Source organism: Oncorhynchus mykiss, chromosome 4 (genome assembly GCF_057628025.1).
Source record: "Oncorhynchus mykiss isolate SJ-2025 chromosome 4, ASM5762802v1, whole genome shotgun sequence".
Taxonomy (NCBI): Eukaryota; Metazoa; Chordata; class Actinopteri; order Salmoniformes; family Salmonidae; genus Oncorhynchus; species Oncorhynchus mykiss.
Window position 1 is genome coordinate 92,190,862 of NC_143025.1, and position 25,355 is coordinate 92,216,216.

The 25,355-nt window shown below is 43.9% G+C and overlaps 1 protein-coding gene across 1 annotated transcript in view; it reads right to left on the reverse strand.

The window, feature by feature from the left end:
* The window catches only part of LOC110522658 (PIN2 (TERF1) interacting telomerase inhibitor 1), a 60,361-nt gene that overhangs the window by 22,487 nt on the left and 12,519 nt on the right, over window positions 1-25,355 (reverse strand). The window contains exon 6 of the mRNA XM_021601137.3: window positions 9,609-9,697. Within this exon, the coding sequence (XP_021456812.3) occupies window positions 9,609-9,697 (89 nt within the window). The remainder of the gene's footprint in view (window positions 1-9,608; window positions 9,698-25,355) is intronic.

The window sequence follows — 25,355 nt, forward strand, 5'->3', positions numbered from 1 at the left end:
TTGTTGAAGCAACATCTAAAGACATCAGTCAGGAAGTTAAAGCTTGGTCGCAAATGGGTCTTCCAAATGGACAATGACCCCAAGCATACTTCCAAAGTTGTGGCAAAATGGCTGTGCGAGCAACGAGGCCTACAAACCTGACTCAGTTACACCAGCTCTGTCAGGAGGAATGGGCCACAATTCACCCAACTTATTGTGGGACGCTTGTGGAAGGCTACCCGAAACATTTGACCCAAGTTAAACTATTTTAAAGGCAATGCAACCAAATACTAATTGAGTGTATGTAAACTTCTGACCCACTGGGAATGTGATGAAAGAAAAAGCTGAAATAAATTCTTCTCTCTACTATTATTCTGACATTTCACATTCTTAAAATAAAGTGGTGATCCTAACTGACGTAAGACAGGGAATTCCTACTAGGATGAAATGTCAGGAATGTATTTATTATTTATTTAAATGTATTTCGCTAAAGTGCATGTCAACTTCCGACTTCAACTGTACACGGAAACAGGGCTGATCGTGACAGGTAGCAGGAAATATAGAAATACTTCAAAGTACTTAAAAGTATTTAAAAGTAATATACTAAAAACCGTCCTACCTCACTGCTACCAACACATCTCCTGGCCACCAGGGGGAGCTAAAACTTTAGACAGGTTTTATTCGACCCACAGAAACACATACAAGCCCCTCCCCTCCTTCCTCACTTCAGCAAATCTGACCAGGACTCCATTCTCCTGCTTCCTGTTTTACAAACCAAAAGTTCAAACAGGAAGTACAGAGTGATGCGCTCAATACGGAAGCAGTCGGACAAAGCAGACGCGAGGCCACAAGTCTGTACCGACTGGGGATATTTCCTGGGATTCATCCGATAACGAATTTCATCAATAGACGATGTCGTCCCCACAGTGACTATAAGAACGTATCCCAACCAAAAACCATGGATCACAGGCAATATATAGCTAAAAGCTAGCGCTACTGCTTTACAAGGAACGGTACTAGGGCTGACCCCAATTAGTCGACTGGTCAATTGTTTGGACACCTCTACTCATACAAGGGTTTTTCTTGCTTTCTATATTTTTTACTTTTTACCCTGCCTTCGTGTACACACCTATCTCAAATACCTTATTATTATTATTATCTATCCTGATGTCTAGTCACTTTACCCTGCCTTCGTGTACACATCTATCTCAAATACCTTATTATTATCTATCCTGATGTCTAGTCTCTTTACCCTGCCGTCATGTACACATCTATCTCAAATACCGTATTATTATCTATCCTGATGTCTAGTCACTTTACCCTGCCTTCATGTACATATCTACCTCAAATACCTTATTATTATCTATCCTGATGTCTAGTCTCTTTACCCTGCCGTCATGTACACATCTATCTCAAATACCGTATTATTATCTATCCTGATGTCTAGTCACTTTACCCTGCCTTCATGTACATATCTACCTCAAATACCTTATTATTATCTATCCTGATGTCTAGTCTCTTTACCCTGCCGTCATGTACATATCTATCTCAAATACCTTATTATTATCTATCCTGATGCCTAGTCTCTTTACCCTGCCTTCCTGTACACATCTATCTCAAATACCTTATTATTATCTATCCTGATGCCTAGTCACTTTACCCTGCCTTCATGTACACATCTATCTCAAATACCTTATTATTATCTATCCTGATGTCTAGTCTCTTTACCCTGCCTTCATGTACACATCTATCTCAAATACCTTATTATTATCTATCCTGATGTCACTTTACCCTGCCTTCGTGTACATATCTATCTCAAATACCTTATTATTATCTATCCTGATGTCTAGTCACTTCACCCTGCCTTCGTGTACACATCTATCTCAAATACCTTATTATTATCTATCCTGATGACTAGTCACTTTACCCTGCCTTCGTGTACACATCTATCTCAAATACAGGGTAAATACGGTAATATTTACGGTAATCAATAGAGAGCAGTGTAGGTGTGTGTGTGTGTGTGGGGGGGGGGGGGGGGGGTTGCATCAGTAATGAGTATGAGTGAGGGTTTATGTGAGTGTGAGTGAGGGTTTATGTGAGTGAGGGTTTATGTAAGTGTGAGTGTGGGTTTATGTGAGTGAGGGTTTATGTGAGTGTGGGTTTATGTGAGTGTGAGTGAGGGTTTATGTGAGTGAGGGTTTATGTGAGTGTGGGTTTATGTGAGTGTGGGTTTATGTGAGTGTGAGGTTGTGAGTGAGGGTTTATGTGAGTGTGAGTGAGGGTTTATGTGAGTGAGGGTTTATGTGGGTTTATGTGAGTGTGGGTTTATGTGAGTGTGAGGTTGTGAGTGAGGGTTTATGTGAGTGTGAGTGAGGGTTTATGTGAGTGAGGGTTTATGTGAGTGTGAGTGAGGGTTTATGTGAGTGTGAGTGAGGGTTTATGTGAGTATGAGTGAGGGTTTATGTGAGTGAAGGTTTATGTGAGTGAGGGTTTATGTGAGTGTGAGTGAGGGTTTATGTGAGTGAGGGTTTATGTGAGTGAAGGTTTATGTGAGTGAGGGTTTATGTGAGTGTGAGTGAGGGTTTATGTGAGTGAGGGTTTATGTGAGTGAGGGTTTATGTGAGTGTGGGTTTATGTGAGTTTATGTGAGTGTGAGTTTATGTGAGTGTGAGTTTATGTGAGTGTGAGTGACGGTTTATGCGAGTGAGGGTTTATGTGAGTGTGGGTTTATGTGAGTGTGGGTTTATGTGAGTTTATGTGAGTGAGGGTTTATGTGAGTGTGGGTTTATGTGAGTGAGGGTTTATGTGAGTGAGGGTTTATGTGAGTGTGAGTGAGGGTTTATGTGAGTGAGGGTTTATGTGAGTGAGGGTTTATGTGAGTGAGTGTTTATGTGAGTGTGAGTGAGGGTTTATGTGAGTGAGGGTTTATGTGAGTGTGAGTGAGGGTTTATGTGAGTGTGAGTGAGGGTTTATGCGAGTGAGGGTTTATGTGAGTGTGGGTTTATGTGAGTGTGGGTGTGGGTTTATGTGAGTGAGGGTTTATGTGAGTGTGGGTTTATGTGAGTGAGGGTTTATGTGAGTGAGGGTTTATGTGAGTGTGAGTGAGGGTTTATGTGAGTGAGGGTTTATGTGAGTGTGAGTGTGGGTTTATGTGAGTGAGGGTTTATGTGAGTGTGAGTGAGGGTTTATGTGAGTGAGGGTTTATGTGAGTGTGAGTGAGGGTTTATGTGAGTGTGAGTGAGGGTTTATGTGAGTAGGAGTGAGGGTTTATGTGAGTAGGAGTGAGGGTTTATGTGAGTGTGGGTTTATGCGAGTGAGGGTTTATGTGAGTGAGGGTTTATGTGAGTGAGGGTTTATGTGAGTGAGGGTTTATGTGAGTGAGGGTTTATGTGAGTGAGGGTTTATGTGAGTGAGGGTTTATGTGAGTGAGGGTTTATGTGAGTGAGGGTTTATGTGAGTGAGGGTTTATGTGAGTGAGGGTTATGTGAGTGACAGTGAAGGTGTGTGTCTGACCGGGTAGAGACTTGTGGATAGGCAGAGTCAGGTAGACAGTGTGTATAGTCTGTGGGAGAATGAGCGCGACACTTCTTAGCCATTTAAACTTACAGCCAGGGGGGACAGAAGCTGTTTATAGGGGCCTGTTGGTCTGAGCACCAGGTCCATGTTCTGTTACTGTAGAACAGCTTACTGGATGGATCGGGGTGTTTTGCCCCATTGGCTGTGTTAGGAATTTGTTATGTAATTCAGACGAAAATGCCCAAATGCACTGTAGTTTCTGTTTGGGGTTAGTAAAGCAGGCGATGCTTGTGGTGTGGACTGCATTGTTAAGCAGCCAGAGTGTGTGTGTGTGTGTGTGTGTTTGGGCAGTGTTGTGTTTGTTGTGAAGGCTAGGAGCTCTAATTTGCTCTCAGATTGCAACTAATTGCGTGAAACAAAAGGACAGCCTCTCCCGAGTGTGTCCATTGACAGGGCCCTCCGAGCACCTCGGAGAACAAGAGCCTGTGACCCACCCCCCCACCCACCACCACCTCTCTCGGTGGCACCCACCAAACTGAGCCAACTCTCTGACACATACAGATTAGCCACGGGGTAAAAGAGAGAAAGAGAAAGAGTTTGTCTCTTGGTTACTGGTCTAAAATGTAATGCAAAGGGGGTAAGGTAATTACAGACACGGAGATGCAGCGAACAGCCTAACGACGATCATCGAGATCCCATTGGTTGGTTACACACACACACACACACACACACACGTCTAATCACTGCCTTTTTGATGTAATCAATCACAGAGGGTAATGTAAACACTGGGGAGTATTTTTTTTGTCTGTGCCCTATTTGTGGGGGAAAACTCATCCCGACCTGCTGGACCTGGCTCCCCAGTGTCTGCGCTTAGGCCCTCCCAGGCCCACCCGTGGTTGTGCCCCTGCCCAGTCATGTGAAATCCATAGATTAGGACCTAATGAATTTATTTCAATTGACTGATTTCCTTATATGAACTGTAACTCAGTAAAATCTTTTAAAATTTTTGCGTTACATACAGTACCAGTCAAAAATTTACACACATACTCATTTAAGGGTTTTTATTTTTTTATTTTTTACATTGTAGAATAATAGTGAAGACATTAAAACTATGAAATAACACATATGGAATCATGTAGTAACCAAAAAAGTGTTAAATCAAAATATATTTAAAGAAAATGTGAGATTCTTCAAAGTAGCCACCCTTTGCCTTGATGACAGATCTGCAGACTTGGCATTTTCTCAACCAGCTTCATGAGGTAGTCACCTGGAATCCATTTAACCTGTTAGAGCTCTAGGGGCGCTATTTCATTTTTGGATAAAAAACGTTCCCGTTTTAAGCGCGATATTTTGTCACGAAAAGATGCTCGACTATGCATATTTACCATTTGATTCAGGGGAGAAAGCATGTGTCCAAGAACGATGTATCAATGAAGAGATATGTGAAAAACACCTTGATGATTGATTCTAAACAACGTTTGCCATGTTTTCAGTCGATATTATGGAGTTAATTTGGAAAAAAGTTCGCGTTTTGAGGACTGAATTTTCAGATTTTTTTTGGTAGCCAAATGTGATGTATAAAACGGAGCTATTTCTAATACACAAGGAATATTTTTGGAAAAACTGAGCATCTGCTATCTAACTGAGAGTATCCTCATTGAAAACATCAGAAGTTCTTCAAAGGTAAATTATTTTATTTGAAGGCTTTTATGTTTTTGTTAATGTTGCGTGCTGGATGCTAACGCTAATGCTAACGCTAAATGCTAACGCGAAATGCTAACGCTAGCTAGCTACTTTTACACAAATGATTGTTTTCCTATGGTTGAGAAGCATATTTTGAAAATCTGAGATGACAGTGTTGTTTACAAAAGGCTAAGCTTGAGAGATGGCATATTTATTTCATTTCATTTGCGATTTTCATAAATAGTTAACGTTGTGTTATGCTAATGAGCTTGCTGATAGATTTACACAATCCTGGATACAGGGGTTTTTTCATAGCTAAACGTGACGCAGAAAACGGAGCGATTTGTCCTAAACAAATAATCTTTCAGGAAAAACTGAACATTTGCTATCTGAGAGTCTCCTCATTGAAAACATCTGAAGTTCTTCAAAGGTAAATGATTTTATTTGAATGCTTTTCTGTTTTTTTGTGTAAATGTTGCCAGCTGAATGCTAATGCTAAATGCTACGTTAGCCATCAATACTGTTACACAAATGCTTGTTTTGCAATGGTTGAGAAGCATATTTTGAAAATCTGAGATGACAGTGTTGTTAACAAAAGGCTAAGCTTGAGAGCTAGCATATTTATTTCATTTCATTTGCGATTTTCATGAATAGTTAACGTTGCGTTATGGTAATGAGCTTGAGTCTGTATTCACGATCCCGGATCCGGGATGGGGAGATCAGAAAGGTTAAGTTCATTTAAGTTAATTTGTGGAATTTCTTTCCTTCTTAATGTGTTTGAGCCAATCAGTTGTTTTGTGACAAGGTAGGGGCGGTATACAGAATATACTTAGAAAGTTTATTCAAGTGCAGTCGCAAAAACCATCAAGTGCTATGATGTAACTCTCATGAGGACCGCCACCGGAAAGGAAGACCCAGAGTTACCTCTGCTGCAGAGGATAAGTTCATTAGAGTTACCAGCCTCAGAAATTGCAGCCCAAATAAATGCTTCCCAGAGTTCAAGTAACAGACACATCTCAACATCAACTGTTCAGAGGAGACTACGTGAATCAGGTCTTCGTGGTTGAATTGCTGCAAAGAAACCACTACTGAAGGACACCAACAAGAAGAAGAGACTTGATTGGGCTAAGAAACACAAGTAATGGACATTAGACCAGTGGAAATCTGTCCTTGGTCTGATGAGTACAAATTAGATTTTTGGTTTCAACCGCCGTGTCTTTGTGAGACGCAGAGTAGGTGAACGGATGATCTCTGCATGTCTGGTTCCCACCGTGAAGCATAGAGGAGGAGGTGGTGTGGGGGTGCTTTGCTGGTGACACTATCTGTGATTTATTTATAATTCAAGGCACACTTAACCAGCATGGCTGCCACAGCATTCTGCAGCAATACGCCACGCTGTCCCATCTGATTTGCGCTTAGTGGGACTATCATTTGTTTTTCAACAGGACAATGACCCAACACACCTCCAGGCTGTGTAAGGACTATTTGACCAAGAAGGAGAGTGATGGAGTGCTGCATCAGATGACCTGGCCTCCACAATCACCTGACCTCAAACCAATTGCGATGGTTTGGGATGAGATGCCAACAAGTGCTCAGCATATGTGGGAACTCCTTCAAGACTGTCAGAAAATCATTCCAGGTGAAGCTGGTTGAGAGAATGCCAAGAGTGTGCAAAGCTGTCATCAAGGCAAAGGGTGACTACTTGGAAGAATCTTAAATATATTTAGATTTATTTAACACTTTCTTGGTTACTACATGATTTCATAGTTTTGATGTCTTCACTATTATTCTACAATGTAGAAAATAGTAAACATTTAAAATAAACCTTGAAATGCACTCGGAACCTCAAGAGTTAACCAATCCTGTCAACGGGTTAGGTAACTCAGGTGTCTCATCCGGTCAACGGGTTAGGTAACTCAGGTGTCTCATCCGGTCAACGGGTTAGGTAACTCAGGTGTCCCATCCTGTCAACGGGTTAGGTAACTCAGGTGTCCCATCCGGTCAACGGGTTAGGTAACTCAGGTGTCCCACCCTGTCAACAGGTTAGGTAACTCAGGTGTCCGATCCTGTCAACGGGTTAGATAACTCAGGTGTCCCACCCTGTCAACGGGTTAGGTAACTCAGGTGTCCCATCCGGTCAACGGGTTAGGTAACTCAGGTGTCCCACCCTGTCAACGGGTTAGGTAACTCAGGTGTCCGATCCTGTCAACGGGTTAGATAACTCAGGTGTCCCACCCTGTCAACGGGTTAGGTAACTCAGGTGTCCCACCCTGTCAACGGGTTAGGTAACTCAGGTGTCCCATCCTGTCAACGGGTTAGGTAACTCAGGTGTCCCACCCTGTCAACGGGTTAGGTAACTCAGATGTCCCATCCTGTCAACGGGTTAGGTAACTCAGGTGTCCCATCCTGTCAACGGGTTAGGTAACTCAGGTGTCCCATCCTGTCAACGGGTTAGGTAAGTCAGGTGTCCCATCCTGTCAACGGGTTAGGTAACTCAGGTGTCTCATCCTGTCAACGGGTTAGGTAACTCAGGTGTCCCACCCTGTCAACGGGTTAGGTAACTCAGGTGTCCCACCCTGTCAACGGGTTAGGTAACTCAGGTGTCCCACCCTGTCAACAGGTTAGGTAACTCAGGTGTCCCACCCTGTCAACGGGTTAGGTAACTCAGGTGTCCCACCCTGTCAACAGGTTAGGTAACTCAGGTGTCCCACCCTGTCAACGGGTTAGGTAACTCAGGTGTCCCATCCTGTCAACGGGTTAGGTAACTCAGGTGTCCCATCCTGTCAACGGGTTAGGTAAGTCAGGTGTCCCATCCTGTCAACGGGTTAGGTAACTCAGGTGTCTCATCCTGTCAACGGGTTAGGTAACTCAGGTGTCCCACCCTGTCAACGGGTTAGGTAACTCAGGTGTCCCACCCTGTCAACGGGTTAGGTAACTCAGGTGTCCCACCCTGTCAACAGGTTAGGTAACTCAGGTGTCCCACCCTGTCAACAGGTTAGGTAACTCAGGTGTCCCACCCTGTCAACGGGTTAGGTAACTCAGGTGTCTCATCCGGTCAACGGGTTAGGTAACTCAGGTGTCTATACTTTAACAGCCAAGGTCCCATTCTAAATTCAAATCTGCTGCTGATGGACCTTATGAGCTGGACTGGTCTGACTGCTCTCTGTGTTTTGATATGAAATCCACATCACCCACTAAATTAACTTATCATTTTTTTCATGTTTCAAGCTAGTAATGTATAAATATTTATCTTTAAAATGTAATTATGACATAGCCAATGAATATATAGCACCATTTTGGATTTCACCTCCCCCCATCTCATAACCAAATGGTTTTGACCGTTTAGAAGTTTGCACGGAGTGAGGAAGTCTCCCCCCCCCCCACAGTGGTTTTACCCAATCATCTTCCAGAGGACACAATCATATTTCTCACCAGAAACAGATTCGTGGCAAAAGAAGCAAATCCCATACACTGTGTAGGTCTAACTGAAGGAGAAGGGGCGGGGTGGGCGCATGGAGGGAAGGGGAGGGTGGTTTTCCTGTCCTCCCACGCCAGGCCTATGAGGGATGGGCTGGCGACCCTTCTCTCCTCTCCCGGCGACCCTTCTCCACTCATCAGGGACAGACAGCTGGGCCGAGCGGCTCTGATCCATACGCCACGGCTATCGCCAGATTTATTATCAGGACAGGACAATGAGGCCACAGTCACATAATTAACCAACCTCCCCAATATTGGCCAGACATTATTGGAAAATGACCCGTACTGCTGGCTTCTTATTATTATTATTTTTTTTAAATACAAAAAAATAACTAAATTTGTCTTTTAACTGACCTGGGACCAACAGGCAAATTGGGGGAATTCAGAATTAACTGAAGGCCGTCTGCATTGAGGTTGGACTGATGGAAATCAGAATAGAAGACAGTTCTCATTAATTAATTAATTAACCATTAACATCATCGCTAACGGCGACACAAAGTGGAGAGACAAGCGCGCGCACACACACACACACACACACACACACACACACACACACACACACACACACACGTTCCAGAAAGTTGGAGGTAAATATTATATCACTGATGCATTTGTCATGCCTTATGATTACCTCGAGCAAAAAAATAAAAAGTTCAATACATATTTGTCGACTTCTGTTTTTAAATGTCTGGATTCAGTGAGTCCACGTTCTCCATAAAGCAGATTTTATAGGGTCCTTATTAGCGCGCTATATAGCGAATACGTTTTCATTTAGGGCGGGCCTCTACCGACCTGGCCTTGGCTCTAGGAGGGGTCACGGGACATGGGGAGGAGACGGTGGTGGTGTTGCCGGTGAGTTGTAGGGTTAGATGTAGATACGGGCTGGTTAGGGTTTCAGTCACAACGGCGTATCTGTATTACAGATGACTTATTGGGACTATATAGGGTCTTACCTCTTCCTGGTCCTCGGCTATGCGCTTCATCCCCCTCTTCCCAAAGATACAGGCCAGGTCTGTCTGGCTGCGGCTGGACAGGTCCTTCCCTAGAAGGAGCAGGTTAGGGTTAGATACAGAGAGATACAGACAGACAGACAGACATGGAGAGAGGGAGACAGAGATACAGAGAGAGAGGGAGACAGAGACCGAGAGAGAGAGGTAACTTCCACAAAGCTGTGAACGATCTGAGAGACAAGGCAAGAAGGGCCTTTATGCCATCAAAAGGAACATAAAATTCAACCGATTAGGATTTGGCTAAAAATACTAGAATCAGTCTTAAAGCCCATTGCCCTTTATGGTTGTGAGGTCTGGGGTCCGCTCACCAACCAAGACTTCACAAAATGGGACAAACACCAAATTGAGACTCTGCAAAAATATCCTCCGTGTACAATGTAAAACACCAAATAATGCATGCAGAGCAGAATAAGCCGATACCCTCTAATTATCAAAATCCAGACAAGAGCTGTTAAATTCTACAACCACCTAAAAGGAAGCGATTCCCAAACCTTCCATAACAAAGCCATCACCTACAGAGAGATGAACCTGGAGAAGAGTCCCCTAAGCAAGCTGGTCCTGGGGCTCTGTTCACAAACACAAACACACCCCACAGGACAGCAACACAATTAGACCCAACCAAATCATGAGAAAACACAAATATAATTACTTGACACATTGGAAAGAATTAACAAAAAAACTGAAAACTACAATGCTATTTGGCCCTAAACAGAGAGTACACAGCGGCAGAATACCTGACCACTGTGACTGACCCAAAATTAAGGAAAGCTTTGACTATGTACAGACTCAGTGAGCATAGCCTTGCTATTGAGAAAGGCCGCCGTAGGCAGACATGGCTCTCAAGAGAAGACAGGCTATGTGCTCACTGCCCACAAAATGAGGTGGAAACTGAGCTGCACTTCCTAACCTCCTGCCCAATGTATGACCATATTAGAGAGACATATTTCCCTCAGATTACACAGATACACAAAGAATTCGAAAACAAATCCAATTTTGATAAACTCCCATATCTACTGGGTGAAATTCCACAGTGTGCCATCACAGCAGCAAGATTTGTGACCTGTTGCCACGAGAAAAGGGCAACCAGTGAAGAACAAACACCATTGTAAATACAACCCATATTTATGCTTATTTATTTTACCTTGTGTTCTTTAACCATTTGTACATCATTGCAACACACATATATATATATATATATATATTATATATATATAAATAAATAAATAATATGACATTTGTAATGTCTTTATTGGTTTGAAACTTCTGTATGTGTAATGTTTACTGTTCATTTGTATTGTTTATTTCACTTTTGTTTATTATCTACCTCACTTGCTTTGGCAATGTTAACATGATTTTCCATGCCAATAAAGCCCCTTGAATTGAATTGAGAGAAAGAACACAGTGAGAGAGAGAGAGACAGACAGACAGATACAGAGAGAGAGAGAGACACAGAGAGAGAGAGAGAGAGAGAGAGAGAGAGAGAGAGAGAGACACAGAGAGAGAGAGAGAGAGACACAGAGAGAGAGAGAGAGAGAGAGAGAGAGACAGAGACAGAGAGAGACAGAGAGAGACAGAGAGAGAGAGCGAGAGAGAGACAGAGAGCGAGGGAGAGAGAGAGCGAGGGAGAGAGAGACAGAGAGCGAGAGAGAGCGAGGGAGAGAGAGAGAGAGCGCGAGGTAGGGAGAAAGAGACAGAGAGAGAAAGAGAGCGCGAGGTAGGGAGAAAGAGACAGAGAGAGAGAGAGAGACAGAGAGAGCGAGGGAGAGCGGTCGATAAGGCTGAGGCATTACATTAGACAGAGGAGAGGTGTTACATTAGATAAGGCTGAGGTATTACATTAGATAGAGGAGAGGTGTTTTATAAGGCTGAGGTATTACAGACAGAGAGAGGAGAGGTGTTTTATAAGGCTGAGGTATTACATTAGACAGAGAGAGGAGAGGTGTTTTATAAGGCTGAGGTATTACATTAGACAGAGAGAGGAGAGGTGTTTTATAAGGCTGAGGTATTACAGACAGAGAGAGAGGAGAGGTGGTTTATAAGGCTGAGGTATTACAGACAGAGAGAGAGGAGAGGTGTTTTATAAGGCTGAGGTATTACAGACAGAGAGAGAGGAGAGGTGTTTTATAAGGCTGAGGTATTACAGACAGAGAGAGAGGAGAGGTGTTTTATAAGGCTGAGGTATTACAGACAGAGAGAGAGGAGAGGTGGTTTATAAGGCTGAGGTATTACAGACAGAGAGAGAGGAGAGGTGGTTTATAAGGCTGAGGTATTACAGACAGAGAGAGAGGAGAGGTGGTTTATAAGGCTGAGGTATTACAGACAGAGAGAGAGGAGAGGTGTTTTATAAGGCTGAGGTATTACAGACAGAGAGAGAGGAGAGGTGGTTTATAAGGCTGAGGTATTACAGACAGAGAGAGAGGAGAGGTGGTTTATAAGGCTGAGGTATTACAGACAGAGAGAGAGGAGAGGTGTTTTATAAGGCTGAGGTATTACAGACAGAGAGAGAGGAGAGGTGGTTTATAAGGCTGAGGTATTACAGACAGAGAGAGAGGAGAGGTGTTTTATAAGGCTGAGGTATTACAGACAGAGAGAGAGAGGAGAGGTGTTTTATAAGGCTGAGGTATTACAGACAGAGAGAGAGGAGAGGTGGTTTATAAGGCTGAGGTATTACAGACAGAGAGGAGAGGTGTTTTATAAGGCTGAGGTATTACATTAGACAGAGAGAGGAGAGGTGTTTTATAAGGCTGAGGTATTACAGACAGAGAGAGAGGAGAGGTGTTTTATAAGGCTGAGGTATTACAGACAGAGAGGAGAGGTGTTTTATACATTTCATATGCATATACCAGGGCCATTATTCTAGCTATTTAGTCTGACTTCTGACTCCCTTCCCTCCAAAGTGTCTTGTTTTGCTAAAGGCGTTTGAGAAAAACAAAAGTCAAATATAGATGCTACTCTCGTTGATACGGCCAGATCCTTTCCTGTTGTCAGGAAAACACGGACGACACCCCCCCCTTACCTCACCTGGCTTGGGAGCGTCGTCTGTCGTCACCCAGTACCTACTTCCTGTTTTCTCTCCTCTAGCCTCCATCTGACACCCTACTTCCTACATAAGTGCACATAACCCATAGGGAATCTTGTCAAAACAAGTGCACTACGTAGAGAATAGTGTGCCATTTTCATTTTCGTAGCCACACTTACGTCAAATCAGGAGCTACTTCCTATTTGGTCCATCTGGCATGTCCATTTACAGCCCCCCCCCTTTACACAACCCTACCTAATAACACCAGACCCTAATCTCTCCACCAGGCCCCGAACGCTCCCAAATGGCACCCTAACCTCTGCATAGTGCACTATAGAGTCAAAAGTAGTGCACTATGTAGAGAATAGGCTACCATTTGGAATATAAACCCCATTTACTCCCGTTGTGCTCCTAATATAGCCGCGAGCGGGAAGGCCGTGCTCCTGATAGATAAAAGCGGGGAGATGGATAGGATGGAGCAGATTGGGAATGCGTCCACAATAGTGCCACGTTCCAAATATATAGTGCACTACTTTATCAGATCAGAACCTTTATAATCAGTGCACTACAAAGGGAATAGGGTGCCATTTTGTACATAGCATGGGATGCTCTCCCAAAGCCCCCCCCCCCCCCCCCCCCCCCCGAGACAGCCTGTTGCTGTTGTTGACCTTTCACCCCAGTTCTTAAAGAAGAAACTCATTAACCCTCAGACGGAGATGGAAGAACGATCACACAATTCTTCCAACAGGCTGTTGTTTCCTCCTCAGTCCTCAGGACAACCTCGTTGACCCCAGATGAACCATCAGAGTTTACCCTCCTCCTCCTCCTCTTCCTCCTGTCTGATGAACAGTTTGCCAAGCGTGGAACAACTGGTTAACGATTTAATTTAACCGTTTAGTAATTAAGAATTGAGGCTGTGTTACCTAACCACTTGTTAGTTGGCTCAATCCATGAGTGCTCGTACACACACACACACACACACACACTAAGCTTAACAGCAGCTATAATGTGCAGCAGGAATGTTGACCCGAGTGTGTTGCCATGGCCACCTGAGGGACGCTCTCCTGTCACTGGCTGGACCACATGCTCCTCCTACAAAACACCGCCTCTCTGAAACGTGATAGGTCCATTCCGAACCTGCCTGCTTGAATTGACGCTTGACGGGTATGTTACTGGCTGCATCAAGCTGCCTCTCAATAGAAACAGGAGACAGACTAGTGTCCTGTCCAGGGGGTGTCCTGTACATCAAGCTGTCTCACTACAGAAACAGGAGATAGACTAGTGTCCTGTACATCAAGCTGTCTCACTACAGAAACAGGAGATTGGCTCATATGGGCTGCTGTGGCTCAGACAAGGCTACTAGGGGGTTGGGGACAGAGCTGGACCAATCACAGACCTAGCTTGCACCAAATGGCGCCCTAATACCTATTTAGTGCAGTACTTTGACAAGGGCCCAGAAAGAATATGGTGCTATTTGGGACGCTCAGTCAGTTTGGATCGCCAAGACGATCGCCACGACGATCCAGACATCGAGCCACACCTCTTTGCATGTTACTGGTTTCTCTTTGCCTGTGGAAGCGTCCTCTTGTCAGGGGTTTGAAACATTGGCAGCTTAATGTTAAGGCTAGGTAATGGATTAGGAAGAGTTGAGCTGTTTATATCTGAAGTTGAAAAGGTTGCTGCTTCCTTCCTTCCTGCCTGCCTTCCTGTCTGCCTTCCTGCCTGCATGCCTTCCTTGCTGCCTTCCTTGCTGCCTTCCTTCCTGTCTGCATGCCTTCCTTCCTGCCTTCCTTCCTGTCTGCCTTCCTTGCTGCCTTCCTTCTTTCCTGCATGCCTACCTTCATGTCTGTCTGCCAGCCTTCATGTCTGTCTGTCTGTCTGTCTGCCTACCTTCATGTCTGTCTGTCTGCCTACCTTCATGTCTGTGTCTGTCTGCCTTCATGCATGTCTGTCTGTCTGCCTACCTTCATGTCTGTCTGTCTGCCTACCTTCATGTCTGTCTGTCTGCCTACCTTCATGTATGTCTGTCTACCTTCATGTCTGTCTGTCTGCCTGCCTTCATGTCTGTCTACCTTCATGTCTGTCTGTCTGCCTACCTTCATGTCTGTCTGTCTGTCTGCCTACCTTCATGTCTGTCTGTCTGTCTGCCTGCCATCATGTCTGTATGTCTGTCTGTCTGCCTTCATGTCTGTATGTCTGTCTGTCTGCCTTCATGTCTGTCTGCCTACCTTCATGTATGTCTGTCTGCCTTCATGTATGTCTGTCTGCCTTCATGTCTGTCTGCCTGCCTGCCTTCATGTCTGTCTGCCTGCCTGCCTTCATGTCTGTCTGCCTGCCTGCCTTCATGTCTGTCTGCCTGCCTACCTTCATGTCTGTCTGCCTGCCTACCTTCATGTCTGTCTGCCTGCCTTCATGTCTGTCTGCCTGCCTGCCTTCATGTCTGTCTGCCTGCCTGCCTTCATGTCTGTCTGTCTGCCTGCCTTCATGTCTGTCTGTCTGCCTACCTTCATGTCTGTCTGTCTGCCTACCTTCATGTATGTCTGTCTACCTTCATGTCTGTCTGTCTGCCTGCCTTCATGTCTGTCTACCTTCATGTCTGTCTACCTTCATGTCTGTCTGTCTGCCTACCTTCATGTCTGTCTGTCTGTCTGCCTACCTTCATGTCTGTCTGTCTGTCTGTCTGCCTTCATGTCTGTATGTCTGTCTGTCTGCCTTCATGTCTGTCTGTCTGCCTTCATGTCTGTCTGCCTACCTTCATGTATGTCTGTCTGCCTTCATGTTTGTCTGTCTGCCTTCATGTCTGTCTGCCTGCCTACCTTCATGTCTGTCTGCCTGCCTACCTTCATGTCTGTCTGCCTGCCTACCTTCATGTCTGTCTGCCTGCCTACCTTCATGTCTGTCTGCCTGCCTTCATGTCTGTCTGCCTGCCTTCATGTCTGTCTGCCTGCCTTCATGTCTGTCTGCCTACCTTCATGTCTGTCTGTCTGTCTGTCTGTCTGTCTGTCTGTCTGTCTGCCTACCTTCATGTCTGTCTGTCTGTCTGTCTGCCTACCTGCCTTCATGTCTGTCTGCCTACCTTCATGTCTGCCTTCATGTCTGTCTGTCTGCCTACCTTCATGTATGTCTCTGCCTTCATGTATGTCTGTCTGCCTTCATGTCTGTCTGTCTTCATGTCTGTCTGCCTACCTTCATGTCTGTCTGTCTGTCTGACTGCCTGCCTTCATGTCTGTCTGCCTACCTTCATGTCTGTCTGTCTGCCTACCTTCATGTATGTCTGCCTACCTTCATGTCTGTCTGTCTGCCTGCCTTCATGTCTGTCTGTCTGCCTTCATGTCTGTCTGTCTGCCTACCTTCATGTCTGTCTGTCTGTCTGCCTACCTTCATGTCTGTATGTCTGTCTGTCTGCCTTCATGTCTGTCTGTCTGCCTACCTTCATGTATGTCTGTCTGCCTACCTTCATGTATGTCTGTCTGTCTGCCTTCATGTCTGTCTGCCTGCCTACCTTCATGTCTGTCTGCCTGCCTACCTTCATGTCTGTCTGCCTGCCTACCTTCATGTCTGTCTGCCTGCCTGCCTATCTTCATGTCTGTCTGCCTGCCTGCCTATCTTCATGTCTGTCTGCCTGCCTACCTTCATGTCTGTCTGCCTGCCTACCTTCATGACTGTCTGCCTTCATGTCTGTCTGCCTGCCTGCCTGCCTTCATGTCTGTCTGTCTGCCTGCCTTCATGTCTGCCTGCCTGCCTTCATGTCTGTCTGTCTACCTTCATGTCTGTCTGTCTGCCTTCATGTCTGTCTGTCTGCCTTCATGTCTGTCTGTCTGCCTACCTTCATGTCTGTCTGTCTGTCTGCCTACCGTCATGTCTGTCTGTCTGTCTGCCTGCCTGCCTTCATGTCTGTCTGTCTGCCTACCTTCATGTATGTCTCTGCCTTCATGCATGTCTGTCTGCCTTCATGTCTGTCTGCCTACCTTCATGTCTTTCTGTCTGTCTGTCTGCCTGCCTTCATGTCTGTCTGTCTGCCTTCAGGACAAATATGGGATTTCAGGACCCCTATGGCGACGGACTGGTCGGGGCGTTGAACGGAGAGACGGACTGGTCGGGGCGTTGAACGGAGAGACGGACTGGTCGGGGCGTTGAACGGAGAGACGGACTGGTCGGGTCGTTGAACGGAGAGACGGACTGGTCGTTGAACGGAGAGACGGACTGGTCGTTGAACGGAGAGACGGACTGGTCGGGTCGTTGAACGGAGAGACGGACTGGTCGGGTCGTTGAACGGAGAGACGGACTGGTCGGGGCGTTGAACGGAGAGACGGACTGGTCGGGGCGTTGAACGGAGAGACGGACTGGTCGGGGCGTTGAACGGAGAGACGGACTGGTCGGGACGTTGAACGGAGAGACGGACTGGTCGGGGCGTTGAACGGAGAGACGGACTGGTCGGGGCGTTGAACGGAGAGACGAAACGGACTGGGCGTTGAACGGAGAGACGAAACGGACGGGGCGTTGAACGGAGAGACGAAACGGACTGGGCGTTGAACGGAGAGACGGACTGGTCGGGGCGTTGAACAGAGAGACGGACTGGTCGGGGCGTTGAACAGAGAGACGGACTGGTCGGGGCGTTGAACAGAGAGACGGACTGGTCGGGGCGTTGAACGGAGAGACGGACTGGTCGGGGCGTTGAAAGGAGAGACGGACTGGTCGGGGCGTTGAAAGGAGAGACGGACTGGTCGGGGCGTTGAAAGGAGAGATGGACTGGTCGTTGAACAGAGAGACGGACTGGTCGTTGAACAGAGAGACGGACTGGTCGTTGAACAGAGAGATGGACTGGTCGTTGAACAGAGAGACGGACGGGGCGTTGAACAGAGAGACGGACTGGTCGGGGCGTTGAACAGAGAGACGGACAGGGCGTTGAACAGAGAGACAGACTGGTCGGGGCGTTGAACAGAGAGACGGACTGGTCGGGGCGTTTCTCTCCTAGCTGGGCCGTTGAGGCCAAACACAATTTTTTATGATTATTTACGCAATACTGACCAAAATACTGACCATTTCGAATCCCACCTTCTCTGTATATATCTATGATCTCGCTCTTGCTGCTGGTGATTCTCTGATCCACCTCTACGCAGACGACACCATTCTGTATACATCTGGACCTTCTTTGGACACCGTGTTAACTAACCTCCAAACGAGCTTCAATGCCATACAACACTCCTTCCGTGGCCTCCAACTGCTCTTAAATTAGAGCTGGGGTCTATTTTCCTGCATTTCCGCCTGACTGACGTGCCCAAAGTAAACTGCCTGTTACTCAGGCCCAGAAGCCAGGATTTGCATATAATTGGTAGCATTGGATAGAAAACACTTTGAAGTGTCTAGAAATGTTAAAATAATGTCTGAGACTATAACACAATTGATATAGTTAGATCAAACCCCCGAGCTGACAAGGGCTCCCAGACTCTTGTAATGGAAAGCTATGTAATTCCAGCTCCCAGATTGCAATTCCTATGGCTTCCACTAGATGTCAACAGTCTTTGTTCATTGTTTCAGGCTTGTTTCTTCAAAAAATGAGTTTTGAAGATGTTTTGGTACAAAGACTCCCGGTTGAAAATCAGTCTTGTTGGCACGCAGTGAAGAGCGCTTACTAATTTTACTTTTCTATTGAACATACTTCTTTCCGTATTAAATATTATAGTTAATTTACATTTTAGGATACCTGAGGATTAGATAGAAACATAGTTTGACTTGTTTGAACAAAGTTTAGCGGTAGCTTTTTGGACTCCTTTGTCTGCATGTTGAACGAGTGGATTACTGAAATCGACGGCGCCAAGTAAACTTTTTGGGATATAAAGACGGATTTTATCTAACAAAACAACCATTCATGTTGTAGCTGGGACCCTTGGGATTGCAAACAAAGTGATTTATTTAATCGCCATTTGTGATTTTATGAAAAATATGATGATGTGGAGCGCCGTCTTCAAACAAAGGGCAAATAAAAATGAAATTAAAAATATAAAAAAAACAGTCCATAATAAATGGCTATCTGGGTCAGTTGGGCATCATTTGAAAGCTTGTTCCACTGCCAACATGACTAGTTAAGTTATAAAATACGATAGTGTTCGGTCTTCACAATACAATTCCGGGAAACATCAATTGCGATGCGCATAGAAAGGTCATAGTCAATCAAATGTATTTATAAAGCCCTTCTTACATCAGCCGATGTCACAAAGTGCTGTACAGAAATCCAGCCTAAAACCCCCAAACAGCAAGCAATGCAGATGTAGAAGCACGGTGGCTAGGGACAAAAAAAATAAAAAATTTACTACAAAAGCTGGAAGTTAGGAAGAAACCTAGAGAGGAACCAGGCTCTGAGGGACGGCCAATCCTCCTCTGGCATTCAGGTGTGTGTGTGTGGTGCTACAAATGTCCTTCACAGTAGACAAACAGGCTCATTCTGCTCAGAATAACCCGGGGTATGATGCCCCGTCATCCATGTTTTATGATATGGAAATGTGAAGTGCGCATTTGAACGGGTGTTTGGCTTGTTTGTATGACATCACCGCACTATTTATTACAATCTTCAACGTCTAAATCTTTCAGAATACACTTAGTCCTATTACATTTATAACATTTTCCTCATTTAGTCAAACATTATTTATTTATTTTTTGCAAAAAATTCTGATCAAATACTTATGTCATGCAATAAAATACAAATTAAAAATGCTAATTAATTAATTTTTGCTTTAAATTCCGTCTCTCACAGTTGAAGTGTACCTATGATAACAAATTACAGACCTCTACATGCTTTGTAAGTAGGAAAACCTGCAAAATCGGCAGGGTATCAAATACTTGTTTTCCCCACTGTATTTGGCTGCCAAAACTGCACATTCTGGCTTTTCACCCAATAAATCACAGTGTAATAGGAAATGCAGCTCTGTCTCTACCCTGGTGCAGAGCGAGCACAGACTGTCCTCTCTGGGCAGCCAGGTTGGTCTGTGACAACCGGTCTCTATAGCCAGACTGTCCTCCCTGGGTAGCCAGGTTTGTCTGTGACGACCGGTCTCTATAGCCAGACTGTCCTCTCTGGGCAGCCAGGTTTGTCTGTGACGACCGGTCTCTATAGCCAGACTGTGCTCACTGGGCAGCCAGGTTTGTCTGTGACGACCGGTCTCTATAGCCAGACTGTCCTCTCTGGGCAGCCAGGTTTGTCTGTGACAACCGGTCTCTATAGCCAGACTGTCCTCTCTGGGCAGCCAGGTTTGTCTGTGACAACCGGTCTCTATAGCCAGACTGTCCTCTCTGGGCAGCCAGGTTGGTCTGTGACGACCGGTCTCTATAGCCAGACTGTGCTCACGACCGGTCTCTATAGCCAGACTGTCCTCTCTGGGCAGCCAGGTTGGTCTGTGATGACCGGTCTCTATAGCCAGACTGTGCTCACTGAGTCTGTACCTAGTCAATGTTTTCCTCAGTTTTCTATCAGTCACAGTGGTCAGATAGTCTGCCACCATGTACTGTCTGTTTAGAGACAAATAGCATTGAAGTTTACTTTGATTTTTTGTGGTCTCTCTCATCACCATACTTGTGCAGATATATGTATTGTGATTCTGCATGTATTGTGATTCTCATGATTCTATATGTATTGTGATTCTATATATATAGTGATTCTCATGATTCTATATGCATTGTGATTCTCATGATTCTATATGTATTGTGATTCTATATATATAGTGATTCTCATGATTCTATATGCATTGTGATTCTCATGATTCTATGTGCATTGTGATTCTCATGATTCTATATGTATTGTGATTCTATATATATAGTGATTCTCATGATTCTATATGCATTGTGATTCTCATGATTCTATATGCATTGTGATTCTCATGATTCTATATGCATTGTGATTCTCATGATTCTATATGCATTGTGATTCTCGTGATTCTATATGTATTGTGATTCTATATATATATATAGTGATTCTAATGATTCTATATGCATTGTGATTCTCATGATTCTATATGCATTGTGATTCTCATGATTCTATATGCATTGTGATTCTCGTGATTCTATATGTAGTGTGATTCTATATATATATAGTGATTCTAATGATTCTATATGCATTGTGATTCTCATGATTCTATATGTAGTGTGATTCTCATGATTATTTTTGTATTGCGATTCTCGTGATTCTATATGTAGTGTGATTCTATATGTAGTGTGATTCTTGTGATTCTATATGTAGTGTGATTCTATATGCAGTGTGATTCTCGTGATTCTATATGTAGTGTGATTCTATATGCAGTGTGATTCTATATGTAGTGTGATTCTATATGCAGTGTGATTCTATATGTAGTGTGATTCTCGTGATTCTATATGCAGTGTGATTCTATATGTAGTGTGATTCTCGTGATTCTATATGTAGTGTGATTCTATATGCAGTGTGATTCTCGTGATTCTATATGTAGTGTGATTCTATATGCAGTGTGATTCTATATGTAGTGTGATTCTATATGCAGTGTGATTCTCGTGATTCTATATGTAGTGTGATTCTATATGCTGTGATTCTATATGTAGTGTGATTCTATATGTAGTGTGATTCTATATGCAGTGTGATTCTATATGTAGTGTGATTCTCGTGATTCTATATGTAGTGTGATTCTATATGCAGTGTGATTCTATATGTAGTGTGATTCTATATGCAGTGTGATTCTATATGTAGTGTGATTCTCGTGATTCTATATGTAGTGTGATTCTATATGCTGTGATTCTATATGTAGTGTGATTCTATATGTAGTGTGATTCTATATGCAGTGTGATTCTATATGCAGTGTGATTCTCGTGATTCTATATGCAGTGTGATTCTCGTGATTCTATATGTAGTGTGATTCTATATGCAGTGTGATTCTATATGTAGTGTGATTCTCGTGATTCTATATGTAGTGTGATTCTCGTGATTCTATATGCAGTGTGATTCTCGTGATTCTATATGCAGTGTGATTCTCGTGATTCTATATGCAGTGTGATTCTATATGCAGTGAGATTCTCGTAATTCTATATGCAGTGTGATTCTCGTGATTCTATATGTAGTGTGATTCTCGTGATTCTATATGTAGTGTGTTTCTCGTGATTCTATATGCAGTGTGATTCTCGTGATTCTATATGCAGTGTGATTCTATATGTAGTGTGATTCTCGTGATTCTATATGCAGTGTGATTCTATATGTAGTGTGATTCTCGTGATTCTATATGCAGTGTGATTCTATATGCAGTGTGATTCTCATGATTCTAAATGTAGTGTGATTCTATATGCAGTGTGATTCTATATGCAGTGTGATTCTTTATGCAGTGTGATTCTATATACAGTGTGATTCTATATGCAGTGTGATTCTATATGCAGTGTGATTCTCATGATTCTATATGTAGTGTGATTCTATATGCAGTGTGATTCTATATGTAGTGTGATTCTATATGTAGTGTGATTCTCATGATTCTATATGTAGTGTGATTCTATATGCAGTTTGATTCTATATGCAGTGTGATTCTATATGCAGTTTGATTATATATGTAGTGTGATTCTATATGCAGTTTGATTATATATGCAGTGTGATTCTATATGCAGTGTGATTCTATATGCAGTTTGATTATATATGTAGTGTGATTCTATATGCAGTTTGATTCTATATGCAGTGTGATTCTATATGCAGTGTGATTCTATATGCAGTGTGATTCTATATGCAGTGTGATTCTATATGCAGTGTGATTCTATATGCAGTGTGATTCTATATGCAGTTTGATTATATATGTAGTGTGATTCTATATGCAGTGTGATTCTATATGCAGTTTGATTATATATGTAGTGTGAATCTCATGATTCTATGATTCTATATGTAGTGTGATTCTATATGTAGTGTGATTCTATATGCAGTGTGATTATCGTGATTCTATATGTAGTGTGATTCTATATGCAGTGTGATTATCGTGATTCTATATGCAGTGTGATTCTATATGCAGTTTGATTATATATGTAGTGTGAATCTCATGATTCTATGATTCTATATGTAGTGTGATTCTATATGTAGTGTGATTCTATATGTAGTGTGATTCTATATGCAGTGTGATTATCGTGATTCTATATGTAGTGTGATTCTATATGCAGTGTGATTATCGTGATTCTATATGCAGTGTGATTCTATATGCAGTGTGATTCTATATGCAGTGTGATTATCGTGATTCTATATGTAGTGTGATTCGTTACTGTGATTTAAAATGTGATGTTCAACATATTGTTCACATTCATGGAGAGATAAAAGACCTGAAAACATGTTGGCTCACTATTTAAAAAGATGGAGAACAATCTATAGGATGAAAAATACCAGCGTTTTGGCGCAGTTACATCTGAACTAGCGCTAGCTAACGCTGCCTACAGTAGAAAAACGTATCTTGCTGGTCTGTTGTTGATGCCCTGTCCTGGCTGAGCTGGGCTGGATTGTCCTGGCTGGACTGCTCTCCCTCATGGTTTCAACCCAGTGTTCAGGATCAATGGCCTTTGTTTCATTTGTGGGGAAAGGTACCGGCGCGTCTCTGCTATATCAACCGAGCCTCTACTCACATCCAGGCACAGTGTATCTGAGCCCACAGGCTACGGAGAGATTCTTTATGACTACACTCCCTGGCTTCAAAAAGCTGTCTCTCCGGTCTGTTGTTATTGATGTCTTGTCCTTGTTCGGGATTGATGGCCTTCGTTAGCGGAGAAAGGCAGCGGCCACTCCTCTCCTCTGCCCAGACCCAGGCTCTCTGCTGCACAGGCCATTTAGGACACACTCCAGCTCCAGGCCTAGTGTGTCCGACCCCACAGCATAAACCAGTAACCCACTTTTATCATTTGTCCAACCATTTATCAGCTGTCAGGCTGTGGAGGTGACTGATATGAGAGTGTAACTGCAATACTGGCTTCACCTGGCCTGACCTGACCTGGCTTCACCTGACCTGACTTCACCTGACCTGACCTGGCTTCACCTGACCTGACCTGGCTTCACCTGACCTGACCTGGCTTCACCTGACCTGACCTGGCTTCACCTGACCTGACCTGGCTGCCTAGTTGACACAGTGTTGTAGAGGAGGCTATACGCTGTATACCCACGTATCCTCCTTAAACCCCACGGGTGCGTAGCGAAGTAGTGTGTCCAATAATATTGTTTAGAAATAATCCTCTACGGAAACCAAAATGGTCCAAACCTCATGTCTCGGTCGTAATCTGTTCAAAAGTTAAGAGTTTAACTCTTGTAGGGGTTAGGACAACTACAATCAATGGAGGCCAGAGGAATTTTAATTTCATTATTAAAAAATATAAAAAAATAGGAAACCAATTAGTTTTCGAGCACTTTTATTTCCATGATTGTCGACTCATTTTCTCATGGCTCTCGTCCCAGAAGACAAATGGTAAGCTATATGTTTGGACCATCGAATCGCAATACATATCGTATCGCCAAGTATCGTGAGCTCCCTGAAAACTCCCAGCCCTTCTGGATTCTGTGGATCAATAATTAAATTAAATGAAAGGAATCCTTATTAAGAACACAACTCTCTCCAGCCGCACACTGTCTTCGTGTTAAAATGTGTGACAACACCTGGGGCTCCATCCTAGATGACACCCTATTTTGGGAGGTAGCCTAGTGGTGAGGGCATAGAGCTAGTAAACCGCAAGGTTTCTGGATCGAATCCCAGAGCTGACAAGGTACAAATCTGTCATTCTGCCCCCTGAACAAGGCAGTTTATAGGCCGTCGTTATAAATAAGAATTTGTTCTTAACTGACTTGCCTCGTTAAATAAAAGACTTCATGTCATCCGGCCATTAATTTGTTAGTTGTCAGATTAGTCCATCTGTCTGGGGGTAAACCCATGGTGATTGGCTGAGTGGTTTAAAGCCATGGTGATTGGCTAATCTGTTTCTTTTTTTGTTGGCAGGAGTCACTCTGATTGGCACTCAGCTGTTTCCATATCGACAGTGACCTTGGCACCCACTAGGTATTCCATAACACTTCCTTGGCAACCTGCAGTACCTGCCTAACGATAGATCCTGCCATGATGTTGAAACATTTAGAAAGGAAGTGGAAAAATAGAAAACTATAAATATTTTTCTTTATCTCAACTAAGGGGCTACGTCCCAAATAGCACCCTTTGCCCTATACAGTGAACATTCTTTGACCAGGGCAGGGCTCATAGGCCCAAAAGCAGTGTACTACGTAGGGAAATAGGGCGTGATTTTAGTCTAGGTCTCACACGTGTCTTTTTGTCGAGCAAAAGGGAAGGTACTAAGCGGTGCACAGACCCCCTTACACAATCAACTTTGTGGAGATACGTTGGCTTTTCTTGTAGGCCTATTTGGCAGGGGAACTGTGAAGCCAGCTGTTTAGCCTGTTGTCTGAGTCTTATTAAAGAACGTGAAACAACATGTTTGCTGCTTTTCATTAAATCATGTATAGCTGTTCTTTATATAACCAATTCAGAATATTATCTAATAGATAGATAGATAGATAGATAGATATAATTTGATCGGTGCGGCAGGGTGGTTAGAGCGTTGGACGAGTAACCGGAAGGTTGCAAGTTCATACCCCCGAGCTGACAAGGTACAAATCTGTCGTTCTGCCCCCTGAACAGACAGTTAACCCACTGTTCCCCGGTAGG